This window comes from Blennius ocellaris (genome assembly GCF_963422515.1).
Source record: "Blennius ocellaris genome assembly, chromosome: 6".
NCBI lineage: Eukaryota > Metazoa > Chordata > Actinopteri > Blenniiformes > Blenniidae > Blennius > Blennius ocellaris.
Genome location: NC_137655.1, coordinates 577954 through 603488, shown reverse-complemented (window position 1 = coordinate 603488; position 25535 = coordinate 577954). Strand labels below are relative to the sequence as shown.

Genomic DNA, 25535 nt, shown 5'->3' with positions numbered 1-25535 from the left:
AGGTTGCTGTTGGGTTCAGGTTGCTGTTGGGTTCAGGTTGCTGTTTGGTTCAAGTTGCTGTTTGGTTCAGGTTGCTGTTGGTTTCAAATTGCTCCTGGCTTCAGGTTGCTGTTGCTCTCCTGCAAAACAAACTGGTAGTTTTGGTTTTTTGTAATAATGTTTCAGCAACCTCTGCAAGGGAGGGACCAGGTCCAAATCTAGGTCCATGTCCAGATCTAGGTCTGGGCCCGGGTCCGTTGTTTATTCCAGCACCTTTTCAACAGGAAACCAGCTGAAGACCATGGCCCAGAGTCCACAGTCTGAGATTCCACTGTCCCATGGTCTACTGTCTGAGGGTCCACGGTCCCAGGGTCCACGGTCTGAGGGTCCACGGTCTGAGGGTCCAGGGTCCAAGCGACGGAAACAGGCCAACCCCCGCAGAAAGAATGGTAGGAGCCTCATGCACAGACCCACCATCCCCGCCCATTTAGATGGAGGTGGGGACTGGTGGAGTGCTGGGTGGTGGAGATGGGGGATGATGGAGTCCTGTAAGGGAGAGGTGGGAGGATGGACGAGGTGGTTGGATGGAGGAGATCTTGGAGGTGGATGTGAGGGGATGGTGGAGTCCCGAGAGGTAAAGTTGGGAAGCTGATGGAGTCCTGGGAGGTGGAGCTTGGAGGCTGGTTGAGTCCTGGGAGGTGGAGGTGGAGGGATTTTGGAGTCCTGGGAGGTGGAGGTGGAGGGATTTTGGAGTCCTGGGAGGTGGAGGTAGAGGGATTTTGGAGTCCTGGGAGGTGGAGGTAGAGGGATTTTGGAGTCCTGGGAGGTGGAGGGATTTTGGAGTCCTGGGAGGTGGAGGTAGAGGGGTTTTGGAGTCCTGGGAGGTGGAGGTAGAGGGATTTTGGAGTCCTGGGAGGTGGAGGTAGAGAGATTTTGGAGTCCTGGGAGGTGGAGGTAGAGGGATTTTGGAGTCCTGGGAGGTGGAGGTAGAGGGATTTTGGAGTCCTGGGAGGTGGAGGTAGAGGGATTTTGGAGTCCTGGGAGGTGGAGGGATTTTGGAGTCCTGGGAGGTGGAGGTTGAGGGATTTTGGAGTCCTGGGAGGTGGAGGTAGAGGGATTTTGGAGTCCTGGGAGGTGGAGGTGGAGGGATTTTGGAGTCCTGGGAGGTGGAGGTGGAGGGATTTTGGAGTCCTGGGATGTGGAGGTGGAGGGATTTTGGAGTCCTGGGAGGTGGAGGTAGAGGGATTTTGGAGTCCTGGGAGGTGGAGGTAGAGGGATTTTGGAGTCCTGGGAGGTGGAGGTAGAGGGATTTTGGAGTCCTGGGAGGTGGAGGTAGAGGGATTTTGGAGTCCTGGGAGGTGGAGGTGGGGGGTTTTGGAGTCCTGGGAGGTGGAGGTAGAGGGATTTTGGAGTTCTGGGAGGTGGAGGTAGAGGGATTTTGGAGTCCTGGGAGGTGGAGGTAGAGGGATTTTGGTGGAGGATTTGTCATTTCACTTTGTGATCCAGCAGATGTTTCTGAGGCTTCCAGGCTGAGTGACGTCTGGCCCCGTGTGTGTGGTTGTGTGTGTGTGGGGGGGGGGGACGAGGCAGTGACCTGATGTGTGATGACTACTGTATGATTGGCTGCAGGCTGGAAGGGGGCGGGGCCTATGCTCACATATGTCAGTTCAGTTTCGATTAGTCCATCAGAACATGACCTTGCCTCAGGAGTTCACCCTTCTTCCTGCAGCCCCCCATCCTACTTCACCCCCCATCCTGCAGTCCCCCATCCTGCCTCATCCCCACATCCTGCACCCCTCCTTCCTGCACCACAACCTGCAGCCCCTCATCCAACTTCACTTCCTCATCCTTCACCCCTCCTTCATGCACCCCCCCATTCTGCACTCCCCTGTCATTGTCGCTCCTCATCTGCATGGATTCACTCATTCCTAACTCTGGCAGCCATGAGGAAGATGATAATGATGATGATGATGATGATGATGATGATGATGATGATGATGATGAGGATGATGGCGATGGTGGTAATGGTGATGGTGGTTGTGGTTGTGATGATGATGATGATGGTGGTTGTGATGATGATGATGATGATGATGATGGTGATGGTGATGGTGATGGTGAAATCAACCGTAAGCAGGTCAGTCGATAGCGTCCAGTCAGCTGGCACCCCACAGCCAACGTTCCCACGCTCCTGATCCCCCAGTGGCTGTTTGAAGAAGTGCAGGTGACACACACACACACACACACACACACACACACACACACACACACACACACACACACACACACACACACACACACACACACACACACACATACACACACACACACACACACACACATACACACATGCTCGCTCTCTCCTCCAGCAGGAGTTGGCTGTTGTGGACTCTTATCAGAGTGCAACAGGAGGAGTCGGAGGGTGGGGGGGGGGGGTGTCACATCCTCCACCTGACTCCTCTCACCTGTTTTGCAGTGATGATCTGGGGCAGTGCCGTGGAGGCGACGTGGGACAGTGATGAAGACCAGTGGCTGCTGTCGAAGGAAACTGACCATGTTCACCAAGGAGGAGGAGGAGCAGAGACAGGAGGTGAAGATGAACCATCTGGACTACCTTGTCTTTGGACCCACAGCCACCAGGAGCAGGAGGAGGAGATCCTGCAACAGTCCCTCAGCTGGATGTTTAGTCAGCTGGAGTCGTCACACATCCTGGTTACCTGCAGATCACATGACCTATCCCAAACTACATCTCACACCTTTAAGGAGCAGGAAGATGAGGGGCAGGAGGATGAGGAGCAGGAGGATGAGCAGGAGGATGAGCAGCAGGAGGATGAGGAGCAGGGGGATGAGGAGCAGGAGGATGAGCAGCAGGAGGATGAGGAGCAGGGGGATGAGGAGCAGGAGGATGAGGAGCAGGAGGATGAGGAGCAGGGGGATGAGCAGCAGGAGGATGAGCAGCAGGAGGATGAGGAGCAGGGGGATGAGGAGCAGGAGGATGAGGAGCAGGAGAATGAGGAGCAGGAGGATGAGGGGCAGGAAGATGATGTGATTGATGTGATGTGATTCTGTGTGGTGGTCTGGCCCAGGGTTATGTCCTGCTATTCTGGGCTAGTATCCTTTTTAAGGATTCTTTCCTGAGGTTCTGGCCCAGAGTTTTGGTTACGGTCCAGTGTTTGTGTTGCAGGCGAGAAGCCGTACCAGTGCTCCAGCTGTAAGCAACGATTCTCCCACTCGGGATCCTACAGTTCCCACATCAGCAGAAAGAAATGCGTCAGTCTCACTTCCCTGATTGGACGACTCCAGAACCAAAATGGCAGAAAACCCAGGTCCTTGCCAAACTCCAGCTCCTCATCACCAGGAAGTCCCACCCTCAACCAGATCCACAGCACTCCCGATGACAGGCAGATCTTCGGCCTGCCTGAAGTTCAAAGGTCAATAGACATTAAAAGTGAGCCGATGGACTTGGGTGGGTACCAGATGCCCATACCCATGCAACGCAGGTTTGGTGGGTCAGGAACCTCCATGACTGGGCCTGGTCAAGACTCTCCAGGCATCTGTTCCCTGAGTCTAGTGCAAAAACTGGGGGGCGTCGGGGTGGACCTATCCCTGTTGGACTCCATCAGACCTCTGGAGAACAACCTGAATACAGCGCCTATGGTGTTTCAGACTATGGACGACACAGGGTACAGGCAGGACATGGACCAGCACCCAAAGACCTTCAAGCTAAGCACCTACATCCCAGGTACCAAGGCCAAGACCAGGTACCCCAACAGCCCCACCAGAAGTATCATTGACTACACGAAGGTCACTGAGGCCACAGGTTTGATCGACGAGTCCATGAGGCAGGTGGGCATCAGGAAGGAGATGCTAATACAGGACCAGAACCACTTCCTGTTGTTGTCCTGCCAGTACTGCCAGGAGACCTTCAGCGGGCCCATCCCGCTGCACCAACATGAACGCTACATGTGCAACATGAATGAGGAGATCAGGGCTGTCCTGCGGCCAGAGAGCCCCCCTGCTGAGCTGCCTGGCAGCGATGGGTCCACCAGCCCCAGCCCTTTTAAGGACCACGTGTCTGTCCTGAAGACCGACTCCGCCATGAAGACTGAACCCAACTCAGAGGAACTGCTCAAGATCTCCATCGCTGTAGGCCTCAGTCAGGAGATGGTCACAGAGTGGTTTGACCAATGGAAGAGGCAGAACCTCCCCGGTCTGAAGAAATGGTCCACCACTCTAGACTGTGGGGGACCAGGCAGCTGCTCCAGAAGCTCTACTGCTTCAGCCCACAGGCCAGTGGACTCTTTGGACGGATTCCCACCCCAGAATGACACTTGTTCACCACTCAACCTCTCCTCTGTGTCCTGGAAGAACTCCCAGAGTGGCTCCTACACCCCAAACTGCCAGAATTCAGAAGAGTTCCTCAGGGACAGTCCTCTGGATTTGTCACTGTCCAAAGACTTGGTGCAGATCCTCAACACTACTGAGGCCAAACCACCGAGACCCAACGGTCTTCTGGATGTCTCCGCGCCGCAGAGCAACTCTGGTGGAGGAGGGAACTCCACCCACTTCCTGGGCCCTGATGGAGGAGGGAACTCCACCCACCTCCTGGCGGAGGCCTCCAGTCCCTTCTTTGGAATCAACACATTTGCAGGTTGTCCCACCTACACCTCTCATGGAGTGTTTCCTTCATCCACCTTCATGACTCCTGAACCCACCGTTGTCCACGTCATCAGGCCGTACGCCAGTCTAGATCCCATCAGCTTCTTGCCCCACCTGGCCTACACCTACACTGGGACATCTTCTCTCACTGACCTGCAACAGAGAAGGAAGTCCCAGCAAAGACCTGCATTCCAGGTACGACCAGCCTGCTCACCATCAAACCTACTCCACCTCTTCTTCTCCACCTCCAGCGTTACTTCCACCACATCTTCTACACCTCCTTTGTCACCTCCACCACTTCTTCTACACCATTGTCACCTCCACCACTTCTTCTACACCTCCAACATCATCTCCACTTCTTCTCCTCCTATGTTGCCATCTGTTGGTACAACCCCACCACTGCTACCACTCCCTACACCTTCTCCAATTACACCACTTCCAACCACTTCCTGTTGTAGGAGTGCAATTAAAGGACCACAGAGCTGTGTGTGTGTGTGTGTGTGTGTGTGTGTGTGTGTGCGTCTCCTCCATGTGAAATTTTAGTGTGCTGAACTGGAGCTGACAGACACAATGTGTATTACAGTCTGTAATGGTGTGTTAAAGTGTGTGACAGTGTGTTACAGTGTGTAACACTGTGTAATAGTGTGTAACGGTGTAAGAGTGTGTGACAGTGTGTCAGTGTATTACAATGTGTAACACGGTGTTACAGTGTGTCACAGTGTGTTGCAGTGTTTTGCAGTGTGTTACAGTATGTAACGGTGTGTGTGACGGTGTGTGTTACAGTATGTGTTACAGTATGTAACAGTGTGTGTTACAGTGTGTGACGGTGTGTATAACAGTGTGTGTTACAGTGTGTGACGGTATGTGTTACAGTATATAACGGTGTGTGTAACAGTGTGTAATGGTGTGTGTTACAGTGTGTGATGTGAGTGTAACAGTGATTTTCAGTGTGCCACAGTGTGCAACGGCATGTTTGTCTTCCAGGGGGCGCTGCAGGCTGCTGGACTGGAGCCGACAGACAGTGTGTCACTGCTGTGCAGGAAGAAGAAGAAGACTGACAGCGGTATGTACGCCTGTGACTTGTGCGACAAAACATTCCGGAAGACCAGTTCCCTCCTCAGACACAAATATGAGCACACAGGTATATACTCCCTTTACAACATAAATTTGCCCCTTATACCCCCTTTATTACCTAAATGTACCCCTTATGCCGCATTTACCTCCTTCAATGACCTTTAACTAACTTCACCCCTTGTTTACACTACATGTATACCCCGTATGCTATGTCATAATCACTATAGACCACCTGTCAACCCGCTTGTTACAACCTTATATCACCTGCATTCCCATTTTACCACATTCAATTCTCTTTATACCCCTTTTACCACCTTCACCATCTTTACCCCCATTTATACCCCTATGTACTCCACATTCATGCCACCTTACCTCCTTTATATCACCATTACATTCACTTATACCACCTTTTTACACTGTTCCTACCACAAGTACACCCCTTTATTGCCCCTTTCAAGTGATCTTACCCCCCCCCCCCCGTACCTTCAAACCTATTTAGACCACTGTGGAGGTCAGAGTAAGATAGGAGGGTTAGAGGTCGCAGTTAGAGGTCAGAGTTAGATATGAGAGTTAGAGGTCAGAGTGAGAGGTCAGGATTAGATGTGAAGGTTAAAGATCACAGTTAGAGGTCAGGGCTAGAGGACAGAGTTAGATGTGAAGGTTAAAGGTCACAGTTAGAGGTCAGAGTTAGATATGAGGGTTAAAGGTCACAGTTAGAGGTCAGGGCTAGAGGACAGAGTTAGAGGTCAGAGTTAGATTTGAAGGCTAGAGGACAGAGTTAGATATGAGGGTTAAAGGTCAGAGTTAGAGGTCAGAGTTAGATATGAGGGTTAGAGGTCAGAGTTAGATATGAGGGTTAAAGGTCAGAGTTAGAGGTCAGAGTTAGATATGAGGGTTAAAGGTCAGAGTTAGAGGTCAGAGTTAGATATGAGGGTTAGAGGTCAGAGTTAGATTTGAAGGCTAGAGGACAGAGTTAGATATGAGGGTTAAAGGTCAGAGTTAGAGGTCAGAGTTAGATATGAGGGTTAGAGGTCAGAGTTAGATATGAGGGTTAAAGGTCAGAGTTAGAGGTCAGAGTTAGATATGAGGGTTAAAGGTCACAGTTAGAGGTCAGGGCTAGAGGACAGAGTTAGAGGTCAGAGTTAGATATGAGGGTTAGAGGTCAGAGTTAGATATGAGGGTTAAAGGTCAGAGTTAGAGGTCAGAGTTAGATATGAGGGTTAAAGGTCAGAGTTAGATATGAGGGTTAGAGGTTAGGTGTGTGTGTGTGTGTGTGTGTGTGTGTGTGTGTGTGTGTGTGTGTGTGTGTGTGTGTGTGTGTGTGTGTGTGTGTGTGTGTGTGTGTGTGTGTGTGTGTGTGTGTGTGTGTGTGTGTGTGTGTGTGTGTGTGTGTGATGATACACTGTTAATACATTTGATAAAGTATGTTTCTTTTCATTTCATTTCTTTTATTGTATTTATTTGTCTTTCACCAGTTTCCCAATTCCCCTCCCCAGTTTCCCAGTTCAGCAGTTTCCCAGTTCCCCAGTTCCCCATTTTCCCAGTTCCCCAGTTCCCCAGTTCCCCAGTTCCCCTGTTTCCCAGTTTCCCAATTCCCCAGTTCCCCAGTACACCAGTTTCCCTATTCCCCAGTTCCCCATTTTCCCAGTTCCCCAGTTCCCCATTTTCCCAGTTCCCCATTTTCCCAGTTCCCCAGTTCCCCAGTTTCCCAGTTCCCCAGTTCCCCATTTTCCCAGTTCCCCAGTTCCCCTGTTTCCCAGTTTCCCAATTCCCCAGTTCCCCAGTACACCAGTTTCCCTATTCCCCAGTTTCCCAGTTCCACAGTATCCCAGTATCCCAGTATCCCAGTTTTCCAGTTTCCCATTTCCCGTTTCCCAGTTCCCCAGATCCCCTGTCCCCAGTTCCCCATTTCCCATGTCATTTATTTCATTTTGCAACATTTAGAACTTGTTTTGCTTTCTGGGTGTATTTTTTTTTTTTTTAGTTTTCTGGTATGTGATTGTTGTTCTCTATTTGTTTTCTTGATTTCCTTCTGCTTCTTGTTGTTTGATTATTGTTTGTCATCTGCTTTGTTTACTTTAGTTTTCTTTTTGTTGATTTTTATTTTATTCTTTTCTGTGCTTTACTTATTGTGGATTTCGTCCAAATTTGTGTTTTTCTCCTGATGTGTGTGTGTGTGTGTGTGTGTGTGTGTGTGTGTGTGTGTGTGTGTGTGTGTGTGTGTGTGTGTGTGTGTGTGTGTGTGTGTGTGTGTGTGTGTGTGTGCAGGGCAGCGCCCCCACCAGTGTGCAGTGTGCCACAAGGCCTTCAAGCACAAGCACCACCTGGTGGAACACCAGCGGCTGCACTCCGGGGAGAAGCCCTACCAGTGTGACAAGTGTGGCAAGAGGTTCTCTCATTCGGGTTCGTACTCGCAGCACATGAACCACCGCTACTCCTACTGCAAGAGGGAGGCGGAGGAGCGGGAGGCCAAGAGGGAGGCGCACCACCTTGGAGCAGGTGGCGGTCTGGAGCCCATAGAGCTGCTGAGGAGGAGGAGGACCCTCCTGCAGGTTCTGGACCCAACTCCACCCTCAAGACCTGAAGAACAGCAGGAGGCCGGGACCTCCTGGAGAGGAGGAGGAGGAGGAGGAGGAGGAGGAGGAGGAGGAGGAGGAGGAGGAGAGGAAGCAGCAGACACACCGGAGTCATGTTTGATGGAGAAGGAGGAGCAGCAGGAGTAGCAGCAGGTGGAGAAGGTCCAGGAGGAGCAGCAGGTGGAGCAGCAAGTGGAGGAAGTGGAGGAAGTGCAGGAGGAACAGCAGGAACAGCAGCAGGTGGAGGAGGTTCAGGTGGAGCAGCAGCAGGAGCAGCAGGTGGAGCAGCAAGTGGAGGAAGTGCATGAGGAACAGCAGGAACAGCAGCAGGTGGAGGAGGTTCAGGTGGAGCAGCAGCAGGTGGAGGAGCAGCAGGTGGAGCATGCTGTGTGGGTGGATAAACGATGAGGAGGAGACTGACTGAAGGACGAAGGTCCAGGAGGTGAGACGTGTGGCGCCACCATGTGGGAGCTGAACGAAACAACGAGGCTCCGTCTGGCGTCACCACTTTCTTCTGAACTCAACATGAAGGAACTTTAGAGTTTCATTGAGTATTACTGTAAGTAACAGAGTATTTACTGCAGTACAGCCCTGCAGGCTTCACTTTGTATCCATGGAAACTACACATACTTTTGATACTCTGATTACTCTGCTGTCTTCCTGAATAAAACTATTCATCCAATTACTGATGATGATGGTGGTGATGATGATGAGGATGGTGATGATGATGAGGATGGTGATGATGATGATGATGATGAGGATGATGATGATGATGATGATGATGATGATGAAGATGATAATGATGATGGTGATGATGATGATGATGGTGATGACGATGGTATCGATGGTGGTGATGATGATGATGGTAGATGGTGGTGATGGTGATGAAGATGATGATGATGATGATGGTATTGGTAGTGATGATGGTGATGATGGTGATGAAGATGATATATTTGTTCTTTGTATTTATGTTTACATGCCCGTAATAGTAAATAAATGTGGCCAAATGAAACACGCTGTGTCTTTCTGATCTCTGATTGGTTGAATGTCTGACACGCCCACAACTCAGGAAACACCAGAGAACTGCGCTACCAACAGTGTTGTCACAGTTACTTAAAAAACTAATCCGACTACTGATTACTAGTTATTCCTTTAAAAAGTAACTTAGTTACTTCACTGAGTACTTGTTTTTGAAATTAACTAAGTGAGATTACAAGTTTCAGCAGCTGCCGACACCTCCCCACTCGTCTGAACATAAAAACTCTGCTGATCCTGCCTTCTGCTGGTACATATTTAACCTTTGACCTCAACCTGGCACATATTTAACCTTTGACCTTCTGCTGGTACATATTTAACCTTGACCTCCACCTGGCACATATTTAACCTTTGACCTCCACCTGGCACATATTTAACCTTTGACCTCCACCTGGTACATCTTTAAACTTTGTCCTCCACCTGGTACATATTTAACCTTTGACCTTCTGCTGGTACATATTTAATCTTTGACCTCCACCTGGTACATATTTAACCTTTGACCTCCACCTGGTACATATTTAACCTTTGTCCTCCACCTGGTACATATTGAACCTTTGACCTCCTGCTGGTACATGTTTTATCTTTGACCTTCATTCTTTGTTGTATTTATATCTGACTCAAGATTTTATGATCATATTTTTACTAGTACAGGTATTTATTTACCTGGACATGTAGTCTGTTCTTGCACTGTTTATTTATTTATTTAATTGCACGGCCTGCTCTTCCCCCCTCCCCCTGATTGATTGATTGATTGGTTGATTGATTGATTGATTGATTAATTGATTGAAAAAAGGGCAGGGGCTTCTTGCAATGTTAATGTTTATTGATGACAATATTTGGTTCCCATTCTTTTGTGTTACCTGAACGCATTGTTAAAGTGGTTTGGCCTGTGATTGGCTGAGAGTGGAGAAGGGGGTGGGGCAGATGAGCCTGCAGTGTCTGCGTGCATGAGCTGCATGTGGCTGTATCAGGTTGGAGGAGAATGGAGGAGCAGCCAGTTTTGTTTAATAACATAGCGGCTTTGCAGACAAGAAACTCGTCTTGTGGAACACTATGATAGTAACGCAACAGTCAACAGACCAGGACAGACTACAGACCAGACTGGACCAGACATTAATTTAAAAGTATGAAAATGTCTAATTGTTTAATACTATATTATATTGTTGTTAATTATCAATTAAAACCGTTAAAGACAGTTTGAATTGATAATTAATAATAGTAATAATAATAATAATGTATAGATATAGCGCTTTTCTAGACACTCAAACACGCTTTACATTGCATTATTCATTTATTCCATACTGGATGGTGGTAAACTCCGTCTGTAGCTACAGCTGCCCTGAGGCAGACTGACGGAGGAGAGGCGGCCATACTGCACCATCGGCCCCTCGACCACCACCAGCCACTCACTCACACACTGCATTCACACAGTTCAAATTTCATTGTCTTGCCCAAAAACCAACCGAGCCATACCGCCCCACAAAACTATAATATAGTACACACTTGTGTAAATGTAATGTTAATAATAAGAATGACAATGAATTAATTCATATTATTGATATCATAGGGAGACGAAGTTTCACGTTGACGTCATGACGTCAGATCTACGTTGACGTTGTACTTCCGGATGCAGTCGGAGGTGAGTGCTTGTGTTTGGAGTGGTCAGCGGCCCAGCAGGCCTCTTTTCCCTGGTTACCAGTGAAAAGAAGCTAGTAGCACTGAGCTGCATGCTACATGCTGGCTGTCAGGAGTTCACGAAACACGAACGCGTGCTGTTCTTGAGTTCTCCTGTTCGGCCCAGTTGTGCAGTCCAGTCTGGTGAACCAACGTAACATGTTAGAGGAATTAAGGAAACTTAAGTAGCTAACGGAGCTGAATGAGCTAACAGCTAAAAGAACTAACGGAGCTGAATGAGCTAACAGCTAAAAGAGCTAACAGCTAAAAAGCACTAACGGAGCTGAATGAGCAAACAGCTTAAAAAAACTAACGGAGCTGAATGAGCTAACAGCTAAAAGAGCTAGCGGAGCTGAATGAGCTAACAGCTAAAATAGCTAACGGAGCTGAATAAGTTAACAGCTAAAAGAACTAACGGGGCTGAACGAGCTAACAGATAAAAGAACTAACGGAGCTGAACGAGCTAAACAGATTTAATGAGCTAATAGCTAACGGAGCTGTACGAGCTAACAGCTAAAAGAGCTAACGGAGCTGAACGAGCTAACAGCTAAAAGAACTAACGGAGCTGAACGAGCTAAACAGATTGAATGAGCTATAGCTAAAAGAACTAACGGAGCTGAACTAGCCAACAGAGCTGAATGAGCTAACAGCTAAAAGAGCTAACGGAGATGTACGAGCTAACAGCTAAAAGAACTAGCGGAGCTGTACGAGCTAACAGCTAAAAGAACTAACGGAGCTGAATGAGCTAACAGCTTAAAAGAACTAACTGAGCTGAATGAGCTAATGGCTAAAAGAACTAACGGAGCTGAATGAGCGAACAGCTTAAAAGAACTAACGGAGTTGAATGAGCTAACGGAGCTGAATGAGCTAACGACTAAAAGAACTAACGGAGCTGAATGAGCTAATGGCTAAAAGAGCTAACGGAGCTGAATAAGCTAACAGCTAAAAGAACTAACGGAGCTGAACGAGCTAAAAGAACTAACGGAGCTGAGCGAGCTAACAGAGCTGAATGAGCTAACAGCTAACAGAGCTGTACGAGCTAAGGGAGCTTAACCAGCTAACGGAGCTAAAAGAGCGAACGGAGCTGAAAGAACTAACGGAGCCGAACGAGCTAACAGCTAACGAAGTTTAACTAGCTAACATGTCAGACAGCTGATTGAGCTCAAACAGCGTAATGCTCAAGCTGGAACTGTCTCAATCAGGGCTCCAGTCCTTGATTACTATACTTTCTTTTATTACTATTCCTTCCTATACCACCACTACAACACCACCCACACTAGAATAGAATAGAATAGAGCTTCAAATGCACAATTACCACAGGATTTGAGTTTGGCGTGTGGGGCCGTAACCAGCATACGTTGGCCAGACCGAAGCACTCTATTCGGGGCATATGGGTGAAGGAGGTTGGAAATATAAAACAGTGTTTGGTCATGTAATGCTTTTAAAGTTAGCACTAGTATTTTAAAATGCACGTGGAACAAGATGGTGAGCCAGTGAAGGGAGGATAGGATGGAGTGATGTGGAGTGAGGACATGGGTAATGTGGGCCCTCTGGGTTGTTGCTGTTAAAAGATGAGCTGCACAGGCCTCAGTACTACTACAACACCACCACATGACAACATCACCACCTGTGACTCTTGAAAGAAATGAGTTGGTGATTGAACAGTTTAGAGAAATAATGGAATGGCTGTGTGAATGGCTCTAGCCATCCACACAGTCTAGCTAGTGCTAGCTTGAGATGCTAATGCTAACTTGCATTAGCATGCGAACGCGTGTTAGCATCCTAACTGGCGAGTGTGCTTGCTTGCGATGCTAACTACTGATGTTCACTTGTTACCATGCTAACTGTCCAGAGTGCGAGCTCATGATGCTAACTCATTATAGCATGCTAATGTTCTAGTGTGCTACCTCACGATGCAAACTGGCAATGCTGACTCACATTAGCATGCTAAGTAGCTAGTGCACTGGTGCACAACGCTAACTTGTGATGGCATGCTAACTGGCTCTTCGAGAAAATAAGTGCACGAATCAGTGAATGAGCGAGTATGTGGTCCTGTGTTCCTCCAGCAGGTGGCGCCTCCTCCCAGTGTGCTGCTGGTGGAGCCGTTCTATGGCGGCTCCCACAAGCAGCTGCTGGACCTCCTGCAGCAGAACGTGAGTGGCTGCTGCAGCTTCACGCTGCCAGCCAAGAAGTGGCCCTGGAGGGCCCGCACCTCAGCGCTGTACTTCAGCCAGACCATCCCCCCCCGTCCCTCCTACAGGTGAGTCCTCAAGTCTCATGTGAGTGGATGAGCTGCTCAGATCCATTTGGACGTTAGTCTTTGAGTCCCATGTAAAAAGTCAAGAAAGATTTATACATGAACATGAACCGTAGCATGAAATTCTCCAGTGGTTTTGTCGCTTCCTGTTTCTGGTCCTGCAGTCTGACAGCACCTGGTGGTGGTTGACCACTGACCCCTCTGTTCAGGGTTCTGTTCTGTAGCTCAGTTCTGAACCTGTGTGAGCTGGTAGCCCTCAGACCAGATCTGGCCCATCTGAAGAAGGTCCTGTACTTTCACGAGAACCAGCTGGTCTACCCAGTCCGCAAAGACCAGGACCGGGACTTCCAGTATGGATACAACCAGGTGCTCTCATGGTAAAAACCAGGGAGGGAGGGGCTACCACACCTACTGTATCTATTACACCCACTGCACCTATTGCACCCACAGCAGCCACTGCTTCAGGTTAGTCCTGAACCAGTCCATAAAATGTGTGTGTGTGCTGGTGTCTGTCTTCAGTCTGGTGGCCGACGTGGTTGTCTTCAACTCTCACTTCAACATGGACTCCTTCCTGTCCTCCATCCCCTCCTTCTTGAAGAAGATCCCAGACCACCGACCCTCAGGCCTGGACCCCCTCATCAGGCCCAAGTGTTTGGTTCTCCACTACCCAGTGTGGTTCCCCGACGTTAGCAGGTCAGTGACAACCCTAACCCTTGTGCTGGTCCTGGTCCCAGTCCTGGCTCTCTCTTTAGTCTGTTGTATTGGAAGGTACTAGGTGACTTTTTAACTTCATGTTCAATCAATCTGTCTGTCTGTGTTTCAGACTGTTACCAGAACACAAACTCCACCGTGGGTCTGTTCACGCACTTCCTGTGGAGGACCAGTCACTTCCTGCGGAGGACCAGTCACTTCATGGGTCTGTTCACTCACTTCCTGTGGAGGTCCAGTCACTTCCTGCGGAGGACCAGTTACTTCATGGGTCTGTTCACTCACTTCCTGCGGCGGACCAGTCACTTCATGGGTCTGTTCACTCACTTCCTGTGGAGGACCAGTCACTTCCTGTAGAGGACCAGTTACCAATCAACGACGAGCAGTAAGAACTTGATTCACTCCTCAGAAATTGATTGAAAGTCTTTGAATGTCGCTACATCATGAAACCTGATCTTCTGCAGGGTCTGTTCAGAGGATCCCTGGGAGTCCTCATGTGGACCAGGACCAGACCTGGGTCCTGGACCAGACCACATCCCCCCTCTCCACATTGTGTGGCCCCACAGATGGTGAGGGACTCCTGGCTTTTATTCTAAAGGGCGGAGGAGCTTCCGGTTTCCTCAAAGCCCACATTGTCACACTGCCTAGGTGTTTCTGTCAAGGTGTTTATTTTGGGGGGTTTCTGTCCAGTTGTTTCTGTCGGGGGGGGGTTTCTGTCCAGTTGTTTCTGTCAAGGTGTTTATTTTGGGGGGTTTCTGGCCAGTTGTTTCTGTCAAGGTGTTTATTTTGGGGGGTTTCTGGCCAGTTGTTTCTGTCAAGGTGTTTCTGTCCAGGTGTTTATTTTGGGGGGTGTTGGTCGGGGGGCTTTCTGGCCAGTTGTTTCTGTCAAGGTGTTTATTTTGGGGGGTTTCTGGCCAGTTGTTTCTGTCAAGGTGTTTCTGTCCAGGTGTTTATTTTGGCGGGTGTTGGTCGGGGGGCTTTCTGTCCAGTTGTTTCTGTCAAGGTGTTTATTTTGGGGGGTTTCTGTCCAGTTGTTTCTGTCAAGGTGTTTATTTTGGGGGGTTTCTGGCCAGTTGTTTCTGTCAAGGTGTTTCTGTCCAGGTGTTTATTTTGGCGGGTGTTGGTCGGGGGGCTTTCTGTCCAGTTGTTTCTGTCAAGGTGTTTATTTTGGGGGGTTTCTGTCCAGTTGTTTCTGTCAAGGTGTTTATTTTGGGGGGTTTCTGTCCAGTTGTTTCTGTCAAGGTGTTTATTTTGGGGGGTTTCTGTCCAGTTGTTTCTGTCAAGGTGTTTATTTTGGGGGGTTTCTGTCCAGTTGTTTCTGTCAAGGTGTTTATTTTGGGGGGTTTCTGTCCAGTTGTTTCTGTCGAGGTGTTTATTTTGGGGGGTTTCTGTCCAGTTGTTTCTGTCAAGGTGTTTCTGTCCAGGTGTTTATTTTGGGGGGTGTTGGTCGGGGGGCTTTCTGTCCAGTTGTTTCTGTCGGGGAGTTTCTGTCCAGGTGTTTATTTTGGGGGGGCTTTCTGTCCAGTTGTTTCTGTCGGGGAGTTTCTGTCCAGGTGTTTATTTTGGGGGGGCTTTCTGTCCAGGTGTTTCTGTTGGGGGGGCTTTCTGTCCAGGTGTTTCTGCCCAGAGGCCTGTACTACGAACCGTGATCAACAACCCAGGATCTCTTGGTTTCCTGGGTTGACTTATCCAGACACACGCGATTCTGATCAACTTTACGACAAAGCAGGTTATCAACTCACTTGTTCAACCCACACCTACGTTTGCGCATTCACATGAAAGGGTTATCAGCATCTGACCAATCACACACACACACACACACACACACAGAAATCCTGCATCACAGTTTACAGATTACTGAAGAATCAGAAATTCAGAGTCAGGTACCATGATGATTTATCCCGGTGAGAAGCAAGCGATGTAGTACGGAAAACTCAGAATTAATCCTGGAGTTATCTGGATAAGGTAAAATCCAGCTTCGTAGTACAGGCCTCAGGGGTTTCTGTCAAGGTGTTTCTGTAAGTCTGTTGCTGTCCAGCTGTCTATTTTGGGGGGTTTAAGTCCAGTTGTTTCTGTCCAGGTGTTTTTGTCAAGGTGTTTTTGTGCCATCCTGTTTATGTCGGGGTGTGTCTGTTGGGGTGTTTATGTTGTGGTGTTTATGTGAGGCTGTTGATGTTAAGGAGTTTCTGTCAGGGTGTTGATGTCATGTTGTTGCCTCACCTGCTGTTGGTCTCACCACTGCACTCAGTACACGGTCACAGAGGGATTGGCGCTGTGCTGTGCAGTGATTCTGTGGCTGAAAAGGAGGATTTCCTGCCAATGTTCTGATAATCTCATTGAAGCTGCAGCGCTGCAGCATTTTAATCCCAGCCTGTCCTGGATCCTTAGATTACAGCAGCTGTTCCAGGTGAACATCAGTATCAACACAAACAACACACGTTAGAGCCGCCCACCTAATGGCAGCTCTCCAGCACCACGTTACAACGGCAGCTCTCCAGCACCACGTTACAACGGCAGCTCTCCAACACCACGTTACAGCCACCCACCTCACTGAGGCTCTCTACCACCACATTACAGCCACCCACCTCACTGAGGCTCTCTACCACCACATTACAGCCACCCACCTCACTGAGGCTCTCTACCACCACATTACAGCCACCCACCTGATGTGGCTCTCCAACACCACGTTACAACGGCAGCTCTCCAACACTACGTTACAGCCACCCACCTGATGTGGCTCTCCACCACCACGTTACAGCTGCCAGCCTCACAGCAGCTCTCCACCACCACGTTACAGTCACCCACCTAACGGCGGCTCTCAGCCACCACGTTACAGTCACCCACCTAACGGCGTTAGGTGGGTCAGTATGTACCTGACCATGGTACAAACCTGACCACAGTATGTACCTGACCATGGTACAAACCTGACCACAGTATGTACCTGACCATGGTACAAACCAGACCACAGTAAGTATCTGGCCATGGTACAAACCTGACCACAGTATATACCTGACCATGGTACAAACCTGACCACAGTATGTACCTGACCATGGTACAAACCTGACCACAGTATGTACCTGACCATGGTACAAACCTGACCACAGTATGTACCTGACCATGGTACAAACCTGACCACAGTATGTACCTGACCATGGTACAAACCAGACCACAGTAAGTATCTGGCCATGGTACAAACCTGACCACAGTATGTACCTGACCATGGTACAAACCTGACCACAGTATGTACCTGACCATGGTACAAACCTGACCACAGTATGTACCTGACCATGGTACAAACCTGACCACAGTAAGTATCTGGCCATGGTACAAACCTGACCACAGTGTGTACCTGACCATGGTACAAACCTGACCACAGTATGTACCTGACCATGGTACAAACCTGACCACAGTATGTACCTGGCCACAGTAAGTACCTGACCACAGTATGTTCCAAAATAAAAACGTTCTTGAGCAGATAATTCATGAGACATGGAGAAACCTCCAGTTAGGATCAACTGAGTCATTTCATGTAGCTCATGTCTGCCATTGGTATCAATGCTGAAACAAGGCTAATGCTAATGGTGACCAGAACATTTGACCTTTGACCTCTTCACTTAAAGGGAACATGACAAGAACCCAGAACTTTTCTTCAACACGCTGGTCAAGCTGAAGGAGAGAGGACTCCGCTTCCACCTGTCTGTGCTAGGAGAGACCTTCACTGACGTCCCAGGTACTACTGACCTTCACTGACGTTCCAGGTACACTGACCTCCATATACCACTGACCTCCACTGACATTCCAGGTACCACTGACGTTCCATGTACCACTGACATTCCAGGTACACTGACCTCCATATACCACTGACCTCCACTGACATTCCAGGTACCACTGACATTCCAGGTACACTGACCTCCATGTACCACTGACGTTCCAGGTACACTGACCTCCATGTACCACTGACATTCCAGGTACCACTGACGTTCCAGGTACCACTGACCTCCACTGATGTTCCAGGTACACTGACCTCCATGTACCACTGACCTCCACTGACATTCCAGGTACCACTGACCTCCACTGATGTTCCAGGTACACTGACCTCCACTGACATTCCAGGTACCACTGACCTCCACTGATGTTCCAGGTACCACTGACGTTCCAGGTGCCGACTGGTGTGTGTGTGGGAATGACTTTTAACCTCCGACTCCTGCCCTTCCACCCGCTACTCCCCTTGCTCCTGCTACTCTTGTTCTTCCTCTCGCTACTCCCCTTGCTCCTGCTACTCTTGTTCTTCCTCTCGCTACTCCCCTTGCTCCTGCTACTCTTGTTCTTCCTCTCGCTACTCCCCTTGCTCCTGCTACTCTTGTTCTTCCTCTCGCTACTCCCCTTGCTCCTGCTACTCTTGTTCTTCCTCTCGCTACTCCCCTTGCTCCTGCTACTCTTGTTCTTCCACCCGCTACTCCCCTTGCTCCTGCTACTCTTGTTCTTCCTCTCGCTACTCCCCTTGCTCCTGCTACTCTTGTTCTTCCACCCGCTACTCCCCTTGCTCCTGCTACTCTTGTTCTTCCTCTCGCTACTCCCCTTGCTCCTGCTACTCTTGTTCTTCCTCTCGCTACTCCCCTTGCTCCTGCTACTCTTGTTCTTCCTCTCGCTACTCCCCTTGCTCCTGCTACTCTTGTTCTTCCTCTCGCTACTCCCCTTGCTCCTGCTACTCTTGTTCTTCCTCTCGCTACTCCCCTTGCTCCTGCTACTCTTGTTCTTCCACCCGCTACTCCCCTTGCTCCTGCTACTCTTGTTCTTCCACCCGCTACTCCCCTTGCTCCTGCTACTCTTGTTCTTCCTCTCACTACTCCCCTTGCTCCTGCTACTCTTGTTCTTCCTCTCGCTACTCCCCTTGCTCCTGCTACTCTTGTTCTTCCTCTCGCTACTCCCCTTGCTCCTGCTACTCTTGTTCTTCCTCTCGCTACTCCCCTTGCTCCTGCTACTCTTGTTCTTCCTCTCGCTACTCCCCTTGCTCCTGCTACTCTTGTTCTTCCTCTCGCTACTCCCCTTGCTCCTGCTACTCTTGTTCTTCCTCTCGCTACTCCCCTTGCTCCTGCTACTCTTGTTCTTCCTCTCGCTACTCCCCTTGCTCCTGCTACTCTTGTTCTTCCACCCGCTACTCCCCTTGCTCCTGCTACTCTTGTTCTTCCTCTCGCTACTCCCCTTGCTCCTGCTACTCTTGTTCTTCCTCTCGCTACTCCCCTTGCTCCTGCTACTCTTGTTCTTCCTCTCGCTACTCCCCTTGCTCCTGCTACTCTTGTTCTTCCTCTCGCTACTCCCCTTGCTCCTGCTACTCTTGTTCTTCCTCTCGCTACTCCCCTTGCTCCTGCTACTCTTGTTCTTCCTCTCGCTACTCCCCTTGCTCCTGCTACTCTTGTTCTTCCTCTCGCTACTCCCCTTGCTCCTGCTACTCTTGTTCTTCCTCTCGCTACTCCCCTTGCTCCTGCTACTCTTGTTCTTCCTCTCGCTACTCCCCTTGCTCCTGCTACTCTTGTTCTTCCTCTCGCTACTCCCCTTGCTCCTGCTACTCTTGTTCTTCCTCTCGCTACTCCCCTTGCTCCTGCCGCTACTTCCCTTGCTCCTGCTACTCCTCTTGTTCTTCCTCTCGCTACTCCCCTTGCTCCTGCTACTCTTGTTCTTCCTCTCGCTACTCCCCTTGCTCCTGCTACTCTTGTTCTTCCTCTCGCTACTCCCCTTGCTCCTGCTACTCTTGTTCTTCCTCCTGCTACTCTTGTTCCTCCTGCCGCTACTTCCCTTGCTCCTGCTACTCCTCTTGTTCTTCCTCCCGCTACTCCCCTTGCTCCTGCTACTCCTCATGTTCTTCCTCCTGCTCCTCTTTTCTTGTTCTTCCTCCCGCTACTCCCCTTCCTCCTGCTCCTCTTCTTGTTCTTCCTCCTGCTCCTCTTTTCTTGTTCTTCCTCTCGCTACTCCCCTTGCCTCTGCTCCTCTTCTTGTTCTTCCTCCCGCTACTCCCCTTCCTCCTGCTCCTCTTCTTGTTCTTCCTCCCGCTACTCCCCTTGCTCCTGCTACTCCTCTTGTTCTTCCTCCCGCTACTCCCCTTCCTCCTGCTCCTCTTCTTGTTCTTCCTCCTGCTCCTCTTTTCTTGTTCTTCCTCCCGCTACTCCCCTTCCTCCTGCTCCTCTTCTTGTTCTTCCTCCCGCTACTCCCCTTCCTCCTGCTCCTCTTTTTGTGTTCTTCCTCCTGCTACTCCTCTTGTTCTTCCTCCTGCTCCTCTTCTTGTTCTTCCTCCCGCTACTCCCCTTCCTCCTGCTCCTCTTTTCGTGTTCTTCCTCCTGCTACTCCTCTTGTTCTTCCTCCTGGTCCCCTTGTTCTTCATCCTGCCTCTCCCCTTCCTCCTGCTACTCCTCTTATTCTCCCTATTGCAACTCCCCTTGCTCTTCCTCCTGCTTCTCCTCTTCCTCCTATTACTCCTCTTGTTCTCACTCCTGCTACTCCTCTTGTTCTTCCTCCTGCTACTCCACTTGCTCCGGCTCCTCTTCTTGTCCTTCCTCCTGCTTCTCCTCTTCCTCCTGCTACTCTTGTTCTTGCACCTGCTCTTCTTCTTGTTCTTCCACCTGCTTCTCCTCTTCCTGCTGCTACTCTTGTTCTTCCTCCTGCTTCTCCTCTTCCTCCTGATACTCCTCTTGTTCTTCCTCCTGCAACTCCCCTTGCTTCTGTACCTCCTCCTGCTCTCCCACCTGCTCCTTCTCTTCGTCTTGCTCCCCCCTGCTCACTCCAGGTATCTTCTCAGAGATGAGGAGTCAGCTGGCCTCCCACATCGTGTCGTGGGGTTTCCAGTCGTCTAAGCAGGATTACCTCCAGGTTTTGTGTGACGCCGATGTTGTGGTTTCTACTGCAAACCACGAGTTCTTTGGTGTAGCCATGTGAGTCGTCTTCCTCCTGATACTCCTTCTCCTCCTGCCTCTCCTCCCCCTAATCTTCCTCCTGTTATTCCTCCTCCTGCTGCTCTCCCTGGATTATCGCTCAAATTGTCTATTTCAGGTTGGAGGCCGTTCACTGTGGATGTTTTCCTCTGTGTCCAAACACTCTTGTCTATCCTGAAATTTTCCCAGGTAACCCCCCCTCACACACACACACACACACACGCACGCACACACACACACATACACAAAACTACTGTATCACACCTCCAATAGTTGTCTTTCTGTTACAGTGGTTGTGTGCTACAGGAGCTCACAGTGTGTTACTGGTTGTTACAGTGTGTTTAAGGTTGTTACAGTGTGTTACTGGTTGTTACAGGTTGTTACGGTTTGTTACACAGTGTTAGGGGTGTTATGGGTTGTTACAGTGTGTTACGGTTGTTACAAGGTGTTACGAGTTGTTACAGATTGTTACAAGGTGTTACGGGTTGTTGCAGATTGTTAGTTTGTTGCAGATTGTTACGGATTGTTACAAGGTTGTTACAGGTCGTTATAGATTGTTACAAGGTGTTACGTCTTGTTACTGTGTGTTACGGGTTTTTAGAGTGTGTTACGGGTCGTTACAGATTGTTACAAAGTTGTTACGGGTCGTTACAGATTGTTACGGGTTGTTACAGTGTTGCAGGTTGTTACAAGGTGTTATGGGTTGTTGCAGATTGTTACAAGGTGTTATGGGTTGTTGCAAGGTGTTACGGGTTGTTGCAGATTGTTACAAGGTGTTACATCTTGTTACAGTGTGTTATGGGTTGTTACAGATTGTTACAAGGTCTTAAGGGTTGCTACAGGTTGTTACAAGGTCGTTACAGGTCGTTACAAGGTGTTACGGGTTGTTCGTGTTACAGATTGTTACAAGGTTGTTCCGGGTCGTTACAGCTTGTAACAAAGTGTTACAGATTGTTACAGTGTGTTAGAGTTGTTACAGATTGTTACAAGGTGTTACGTCTTGTTACAGTTTGTTACGGGTTGTTACAGTGTGTTACGGGTTGTTACAGTGTGTTACGGGTTGTTACAGTGTGTTATGTGTTGTTACAGATTGTTAAAAGGTGTTACGGGTTGTTAAAGACTGTTACGGGTTGTTACAAGGTGTGTGTGTGTGTGTGTGTGTGTGTGTGTGTGTGTGTGTGTGTGTGTGTGTGTGTGTGTGTGTGTGTGTGTGTGTGTGTGTGTGTGTGTGTGTGTGTGTGTGTGTGTGTGTGTGTGTGTGTGTGTGTGTGTGTGTTGCAGCTCGGTACCTGTACTCTACAGCCCAGCAGTTGTGTAAACGGCTGCAGGGGTTCTGCAAGAGGCCTGATGTGGTGCGCAGACACGTTCTCACGGTAACAACACTCACAATCTTTGCTCATTTCATAGTTTTGTGGTTCTCAGTCATTCACAGCTGGACCTGGGGTCGGTTCCTGTACTGGAGACTGCATGTTCTCTCTGCTGATGGTTCTGGTTCAGATCTCTGACTAGTGGTCTTGTGGTTCTGGTCCTGGTTCTGCAGGTGGACTGTTCCTCCTTCTCCTGGTTCAGCCTCAAGTCACGTTTTCTCTCTCTACTGGTTGGGGATTCCTGACCCACATCGAGAGGTCATCCTGGTCCTGGTCCTGGACCTGGTCCTGGTCCCGGTCCCTGTTTAATTCAGTCTGAGAGTAAAGTTTGTAATACAGTGGTTCCAATGTTTTTAATGGAAGCAGACACACACACACACACACACACACACACACACACACACACACACACACACACACACACACACACACACACACACACACACACACACACACACACACACACACACACACACACACACACACACACAGGCAGGCCCAGGTTTTGTGAATCTTCGAGAACAGAGGAGTCAAACTGCAGCCCTGCATGTCCTCCAGCAACAGGCCAGTGAAACTAGCTGTCACCAGGTAACAAGAACACCTGGACAGTGAAACTAGCTGTCACCAGGTAACAAGAACACCTGGACAGTGAAACTAGCTGTCAACAGGTAACAAGAACACCTGGACAGTGAAACTAACTGTCAACAGGTAACAAGAACACCTGGACAGTGAAATTAGCTGTCAACAGGTAACAAGAACACCTGGACAGTGAAACTAGCTGTCAACAGGTAACAGGGAACACCTGGACAGTGAAACTAACTGTCAACAGGTAACAAGAACACCTGGACAGTGAAACTAGCTGTCAACAGGTAATAAGAACACCTGGACAGTGAAACTAGCTGTCAACAGGTAACAAGAACACCTGGACAGTGAAACTAACTGTCAACAGATAACAAGAACACCTGGACAGTGAAGCTAGCTGTCAACAGGTAACAAGAACACCTGGACAGTGAAGCTAGCCGTCAACAGGTAACAAGAACACCTGGACAGTGAAACTAGCCGTCAACAGGTAACAAGAACACCTGGACAGTGAAACTAACTGTCAACAGGTAACAAGAACACCTGGACAGTGAAACTAGCTGTCAACAGGTAACAAGAACACCTGGACAGTGAAACTAACTGTCAACAGGTAACAAGAACACCTGGACAGTGAAACTAGCTGTCAACAGGTAACAAGAACCCCTGGCCAGTTAAACTAGCTGTCAACAGGTAACAGGGAACACCTGGCCAGTGAAACTAGCTGTCAACAGGTAACAAGAACACCTGGACAGTGAAACTAGCTGTCAACAGGTAACAAGAACCCCTGGCCAGTGAAACTAGCTGTCAACAGGTAACAAGAACACCTGGACAGTGAAACTAACTGTCAACAGGTAACAAGAACACCTGGACAGTGAAACTAGCTGTCAACAGGTAACAAGAACACCTGGACAGTGAAACTAACTGTCAACAGGTAACAAGAACACCTAGACAGTGAAACTAACTGTCAACAGGTAACAAGAACACCTGGACAGTGAAACTAGCTGTCAACAGGTAACAAGAACACCTAGACAGTGAAACTAACTGTCAACAGGTAACAAGAACACCTGGACAGTGAAACTAGCTGTCAACAGGTAACAAGAACACCTGGCCAGTGAAACTAGCTGTCAACAGGTAACAAGAACACCTGGACAGTGAAACTAGCTGTCAACAGGTAACAAGAACACCTGGCCAGTGAAACTAGCTGTCAACAGGTAACAAGAACACCTGGACAGTGAAACTAGCTGTCAACAGGTAACAAGAACACCTGGACAGTGAAACTAACTGTCAACAGGTAACAAGAACACCTGGACAGTGAAACTAGCTGTCAACAGGTAAGAACACCTGGACAGTGAAACTAGCTGTCACCAGGTAACAAGAACACCTGGACAGTGAAACTAGCTGTCAACAGGTAACAAGAACACCTGGACAGTGAAACTAACTGTCAACAGGTAACAAGAACACCTGGACAGTGAAACTAACTGTCAACAGGTAACAAGAACACCTGGCCAGTGAAACTAGCTGTCAACAGGTAACAAGAACACCTGGACAGTGAAACTAGCTGTCAACAGGTAACAAGAACACCTGGACAGTGAAACTAACTGTCAACAGGTAACAAGAACACCTGGACAGTGAAATTAATTGTCAACAGGTAACAAGAACACCTGGACAGTGAAACTAGCTGTCACCAGGTAACAAGAACACCTGGACAGTGAAACTAGCTGTCAACAGGTAACAAGAACACCTGGACAGTGAAACTAACTGTCAACAGGTAACAAGAACACCTGGACAGTGAAATTAGCTGTCAACAGGTAACAAGAACACCTGGACAGTGAAACTAGCTGTCAACAGGTAACAGGGAACACCTGGACAGTGAAACTAACTGTCAACAGGTAACAAGAACACCTGGACAGTGAAACTAGCTGTCAACAGGTAACAAGAACACCTGGACAGTAAAACTAGCTGTCAACAGGTAACAAGAACACCTGGACAGTGAAACTAGCTGTCAACAGGTAACAAGAACACCTGGACAGTGAAACTAGCTGTCAACAGGTAACAAGAACACCTGGACAGTGAAACTAGCTGTCAACAGGTAATAAGAACACCTGGACAGTGAAACTAACTGTCAACAGATAACAAGAACACCTGGACAGTGAAGCTAGCTGTCAACAGGTAACAAGAACACCTGGACAGTGAAGCTAGCCGTCAACAGGTAACAAGAACACCTGGACAGTGAAACTAGCCGTCAACAGGTAACAAGAACACCTGGACAGTGAAACTAACTGTCAACAGGTAACAAGAACACCTGGACAGTGAAACTAGCTGTCAACAGGTAACAAGAACACCTGGACAGTGAAACTAACTGTCAACAGGTAACAAGAACACCTGGACAGTGAAACTAGCTGTCAACAGGTAACAAGAACCCCTGGCCAGTGAAACTAGCTGTCAACAGGTAACAGGGAACACCTGGCCAGTGAAACTAGCTGTCAACAGGTAACAAGAACACCTGGACAGTGAAACTAGCTGTCAACAGGTAACAAGAACCCCTGGCCAGTGAAACTAGCTGTCAACAGGTAACAAGAACACCTGGACAGTGAAACTAGCTGTCAACAGGTAACAAGAACCCCTGGCCAGTGAAACTAGCTGTCAACAGGTAACAAGAACACCTGGACAGTGAAACTAACTGTCAACAGGTAACAAGAACACCTGG

At 48.9% G+C, this 25535-nt stretch overlaps 1 protein-coding gene across 1 annotated transcript; it reads left to right on the top strand.

Annotated features, from left to right (window-relative positions):
• Positions 1-317: 317 nt before the first annotated feature.
• Positions 318-22697, top strand: gtdc1 (glycosyltransferase-like domain containing 1; the record flags this gene model as incomplete). The annotated part of the gene is made up of 15 exons (XM_080498081.1): positions 318-387; positions 2453-2566; positions 3161-4830; positions 5620-5776; positions 7978-8261; positions 13061-13254; positions 13461-13628; positions 13771-13944; positions 14075-14344; positions 14424-14528; positions 17580-17689; positions 20738-20882; positions 21001-21071; positions 22164-22255; positions 22423-22697. 15 exons carry the CDS (start codon positions 318-320, stop codon positions 22492-22494), a joined length of 3696 nt encoding a protein of 1231 aa, XP_080354207.1. The 3' UTR covers positions 22495-22697.
• Positions 22698-25535: the final 2838 nt, after the last annotated feature.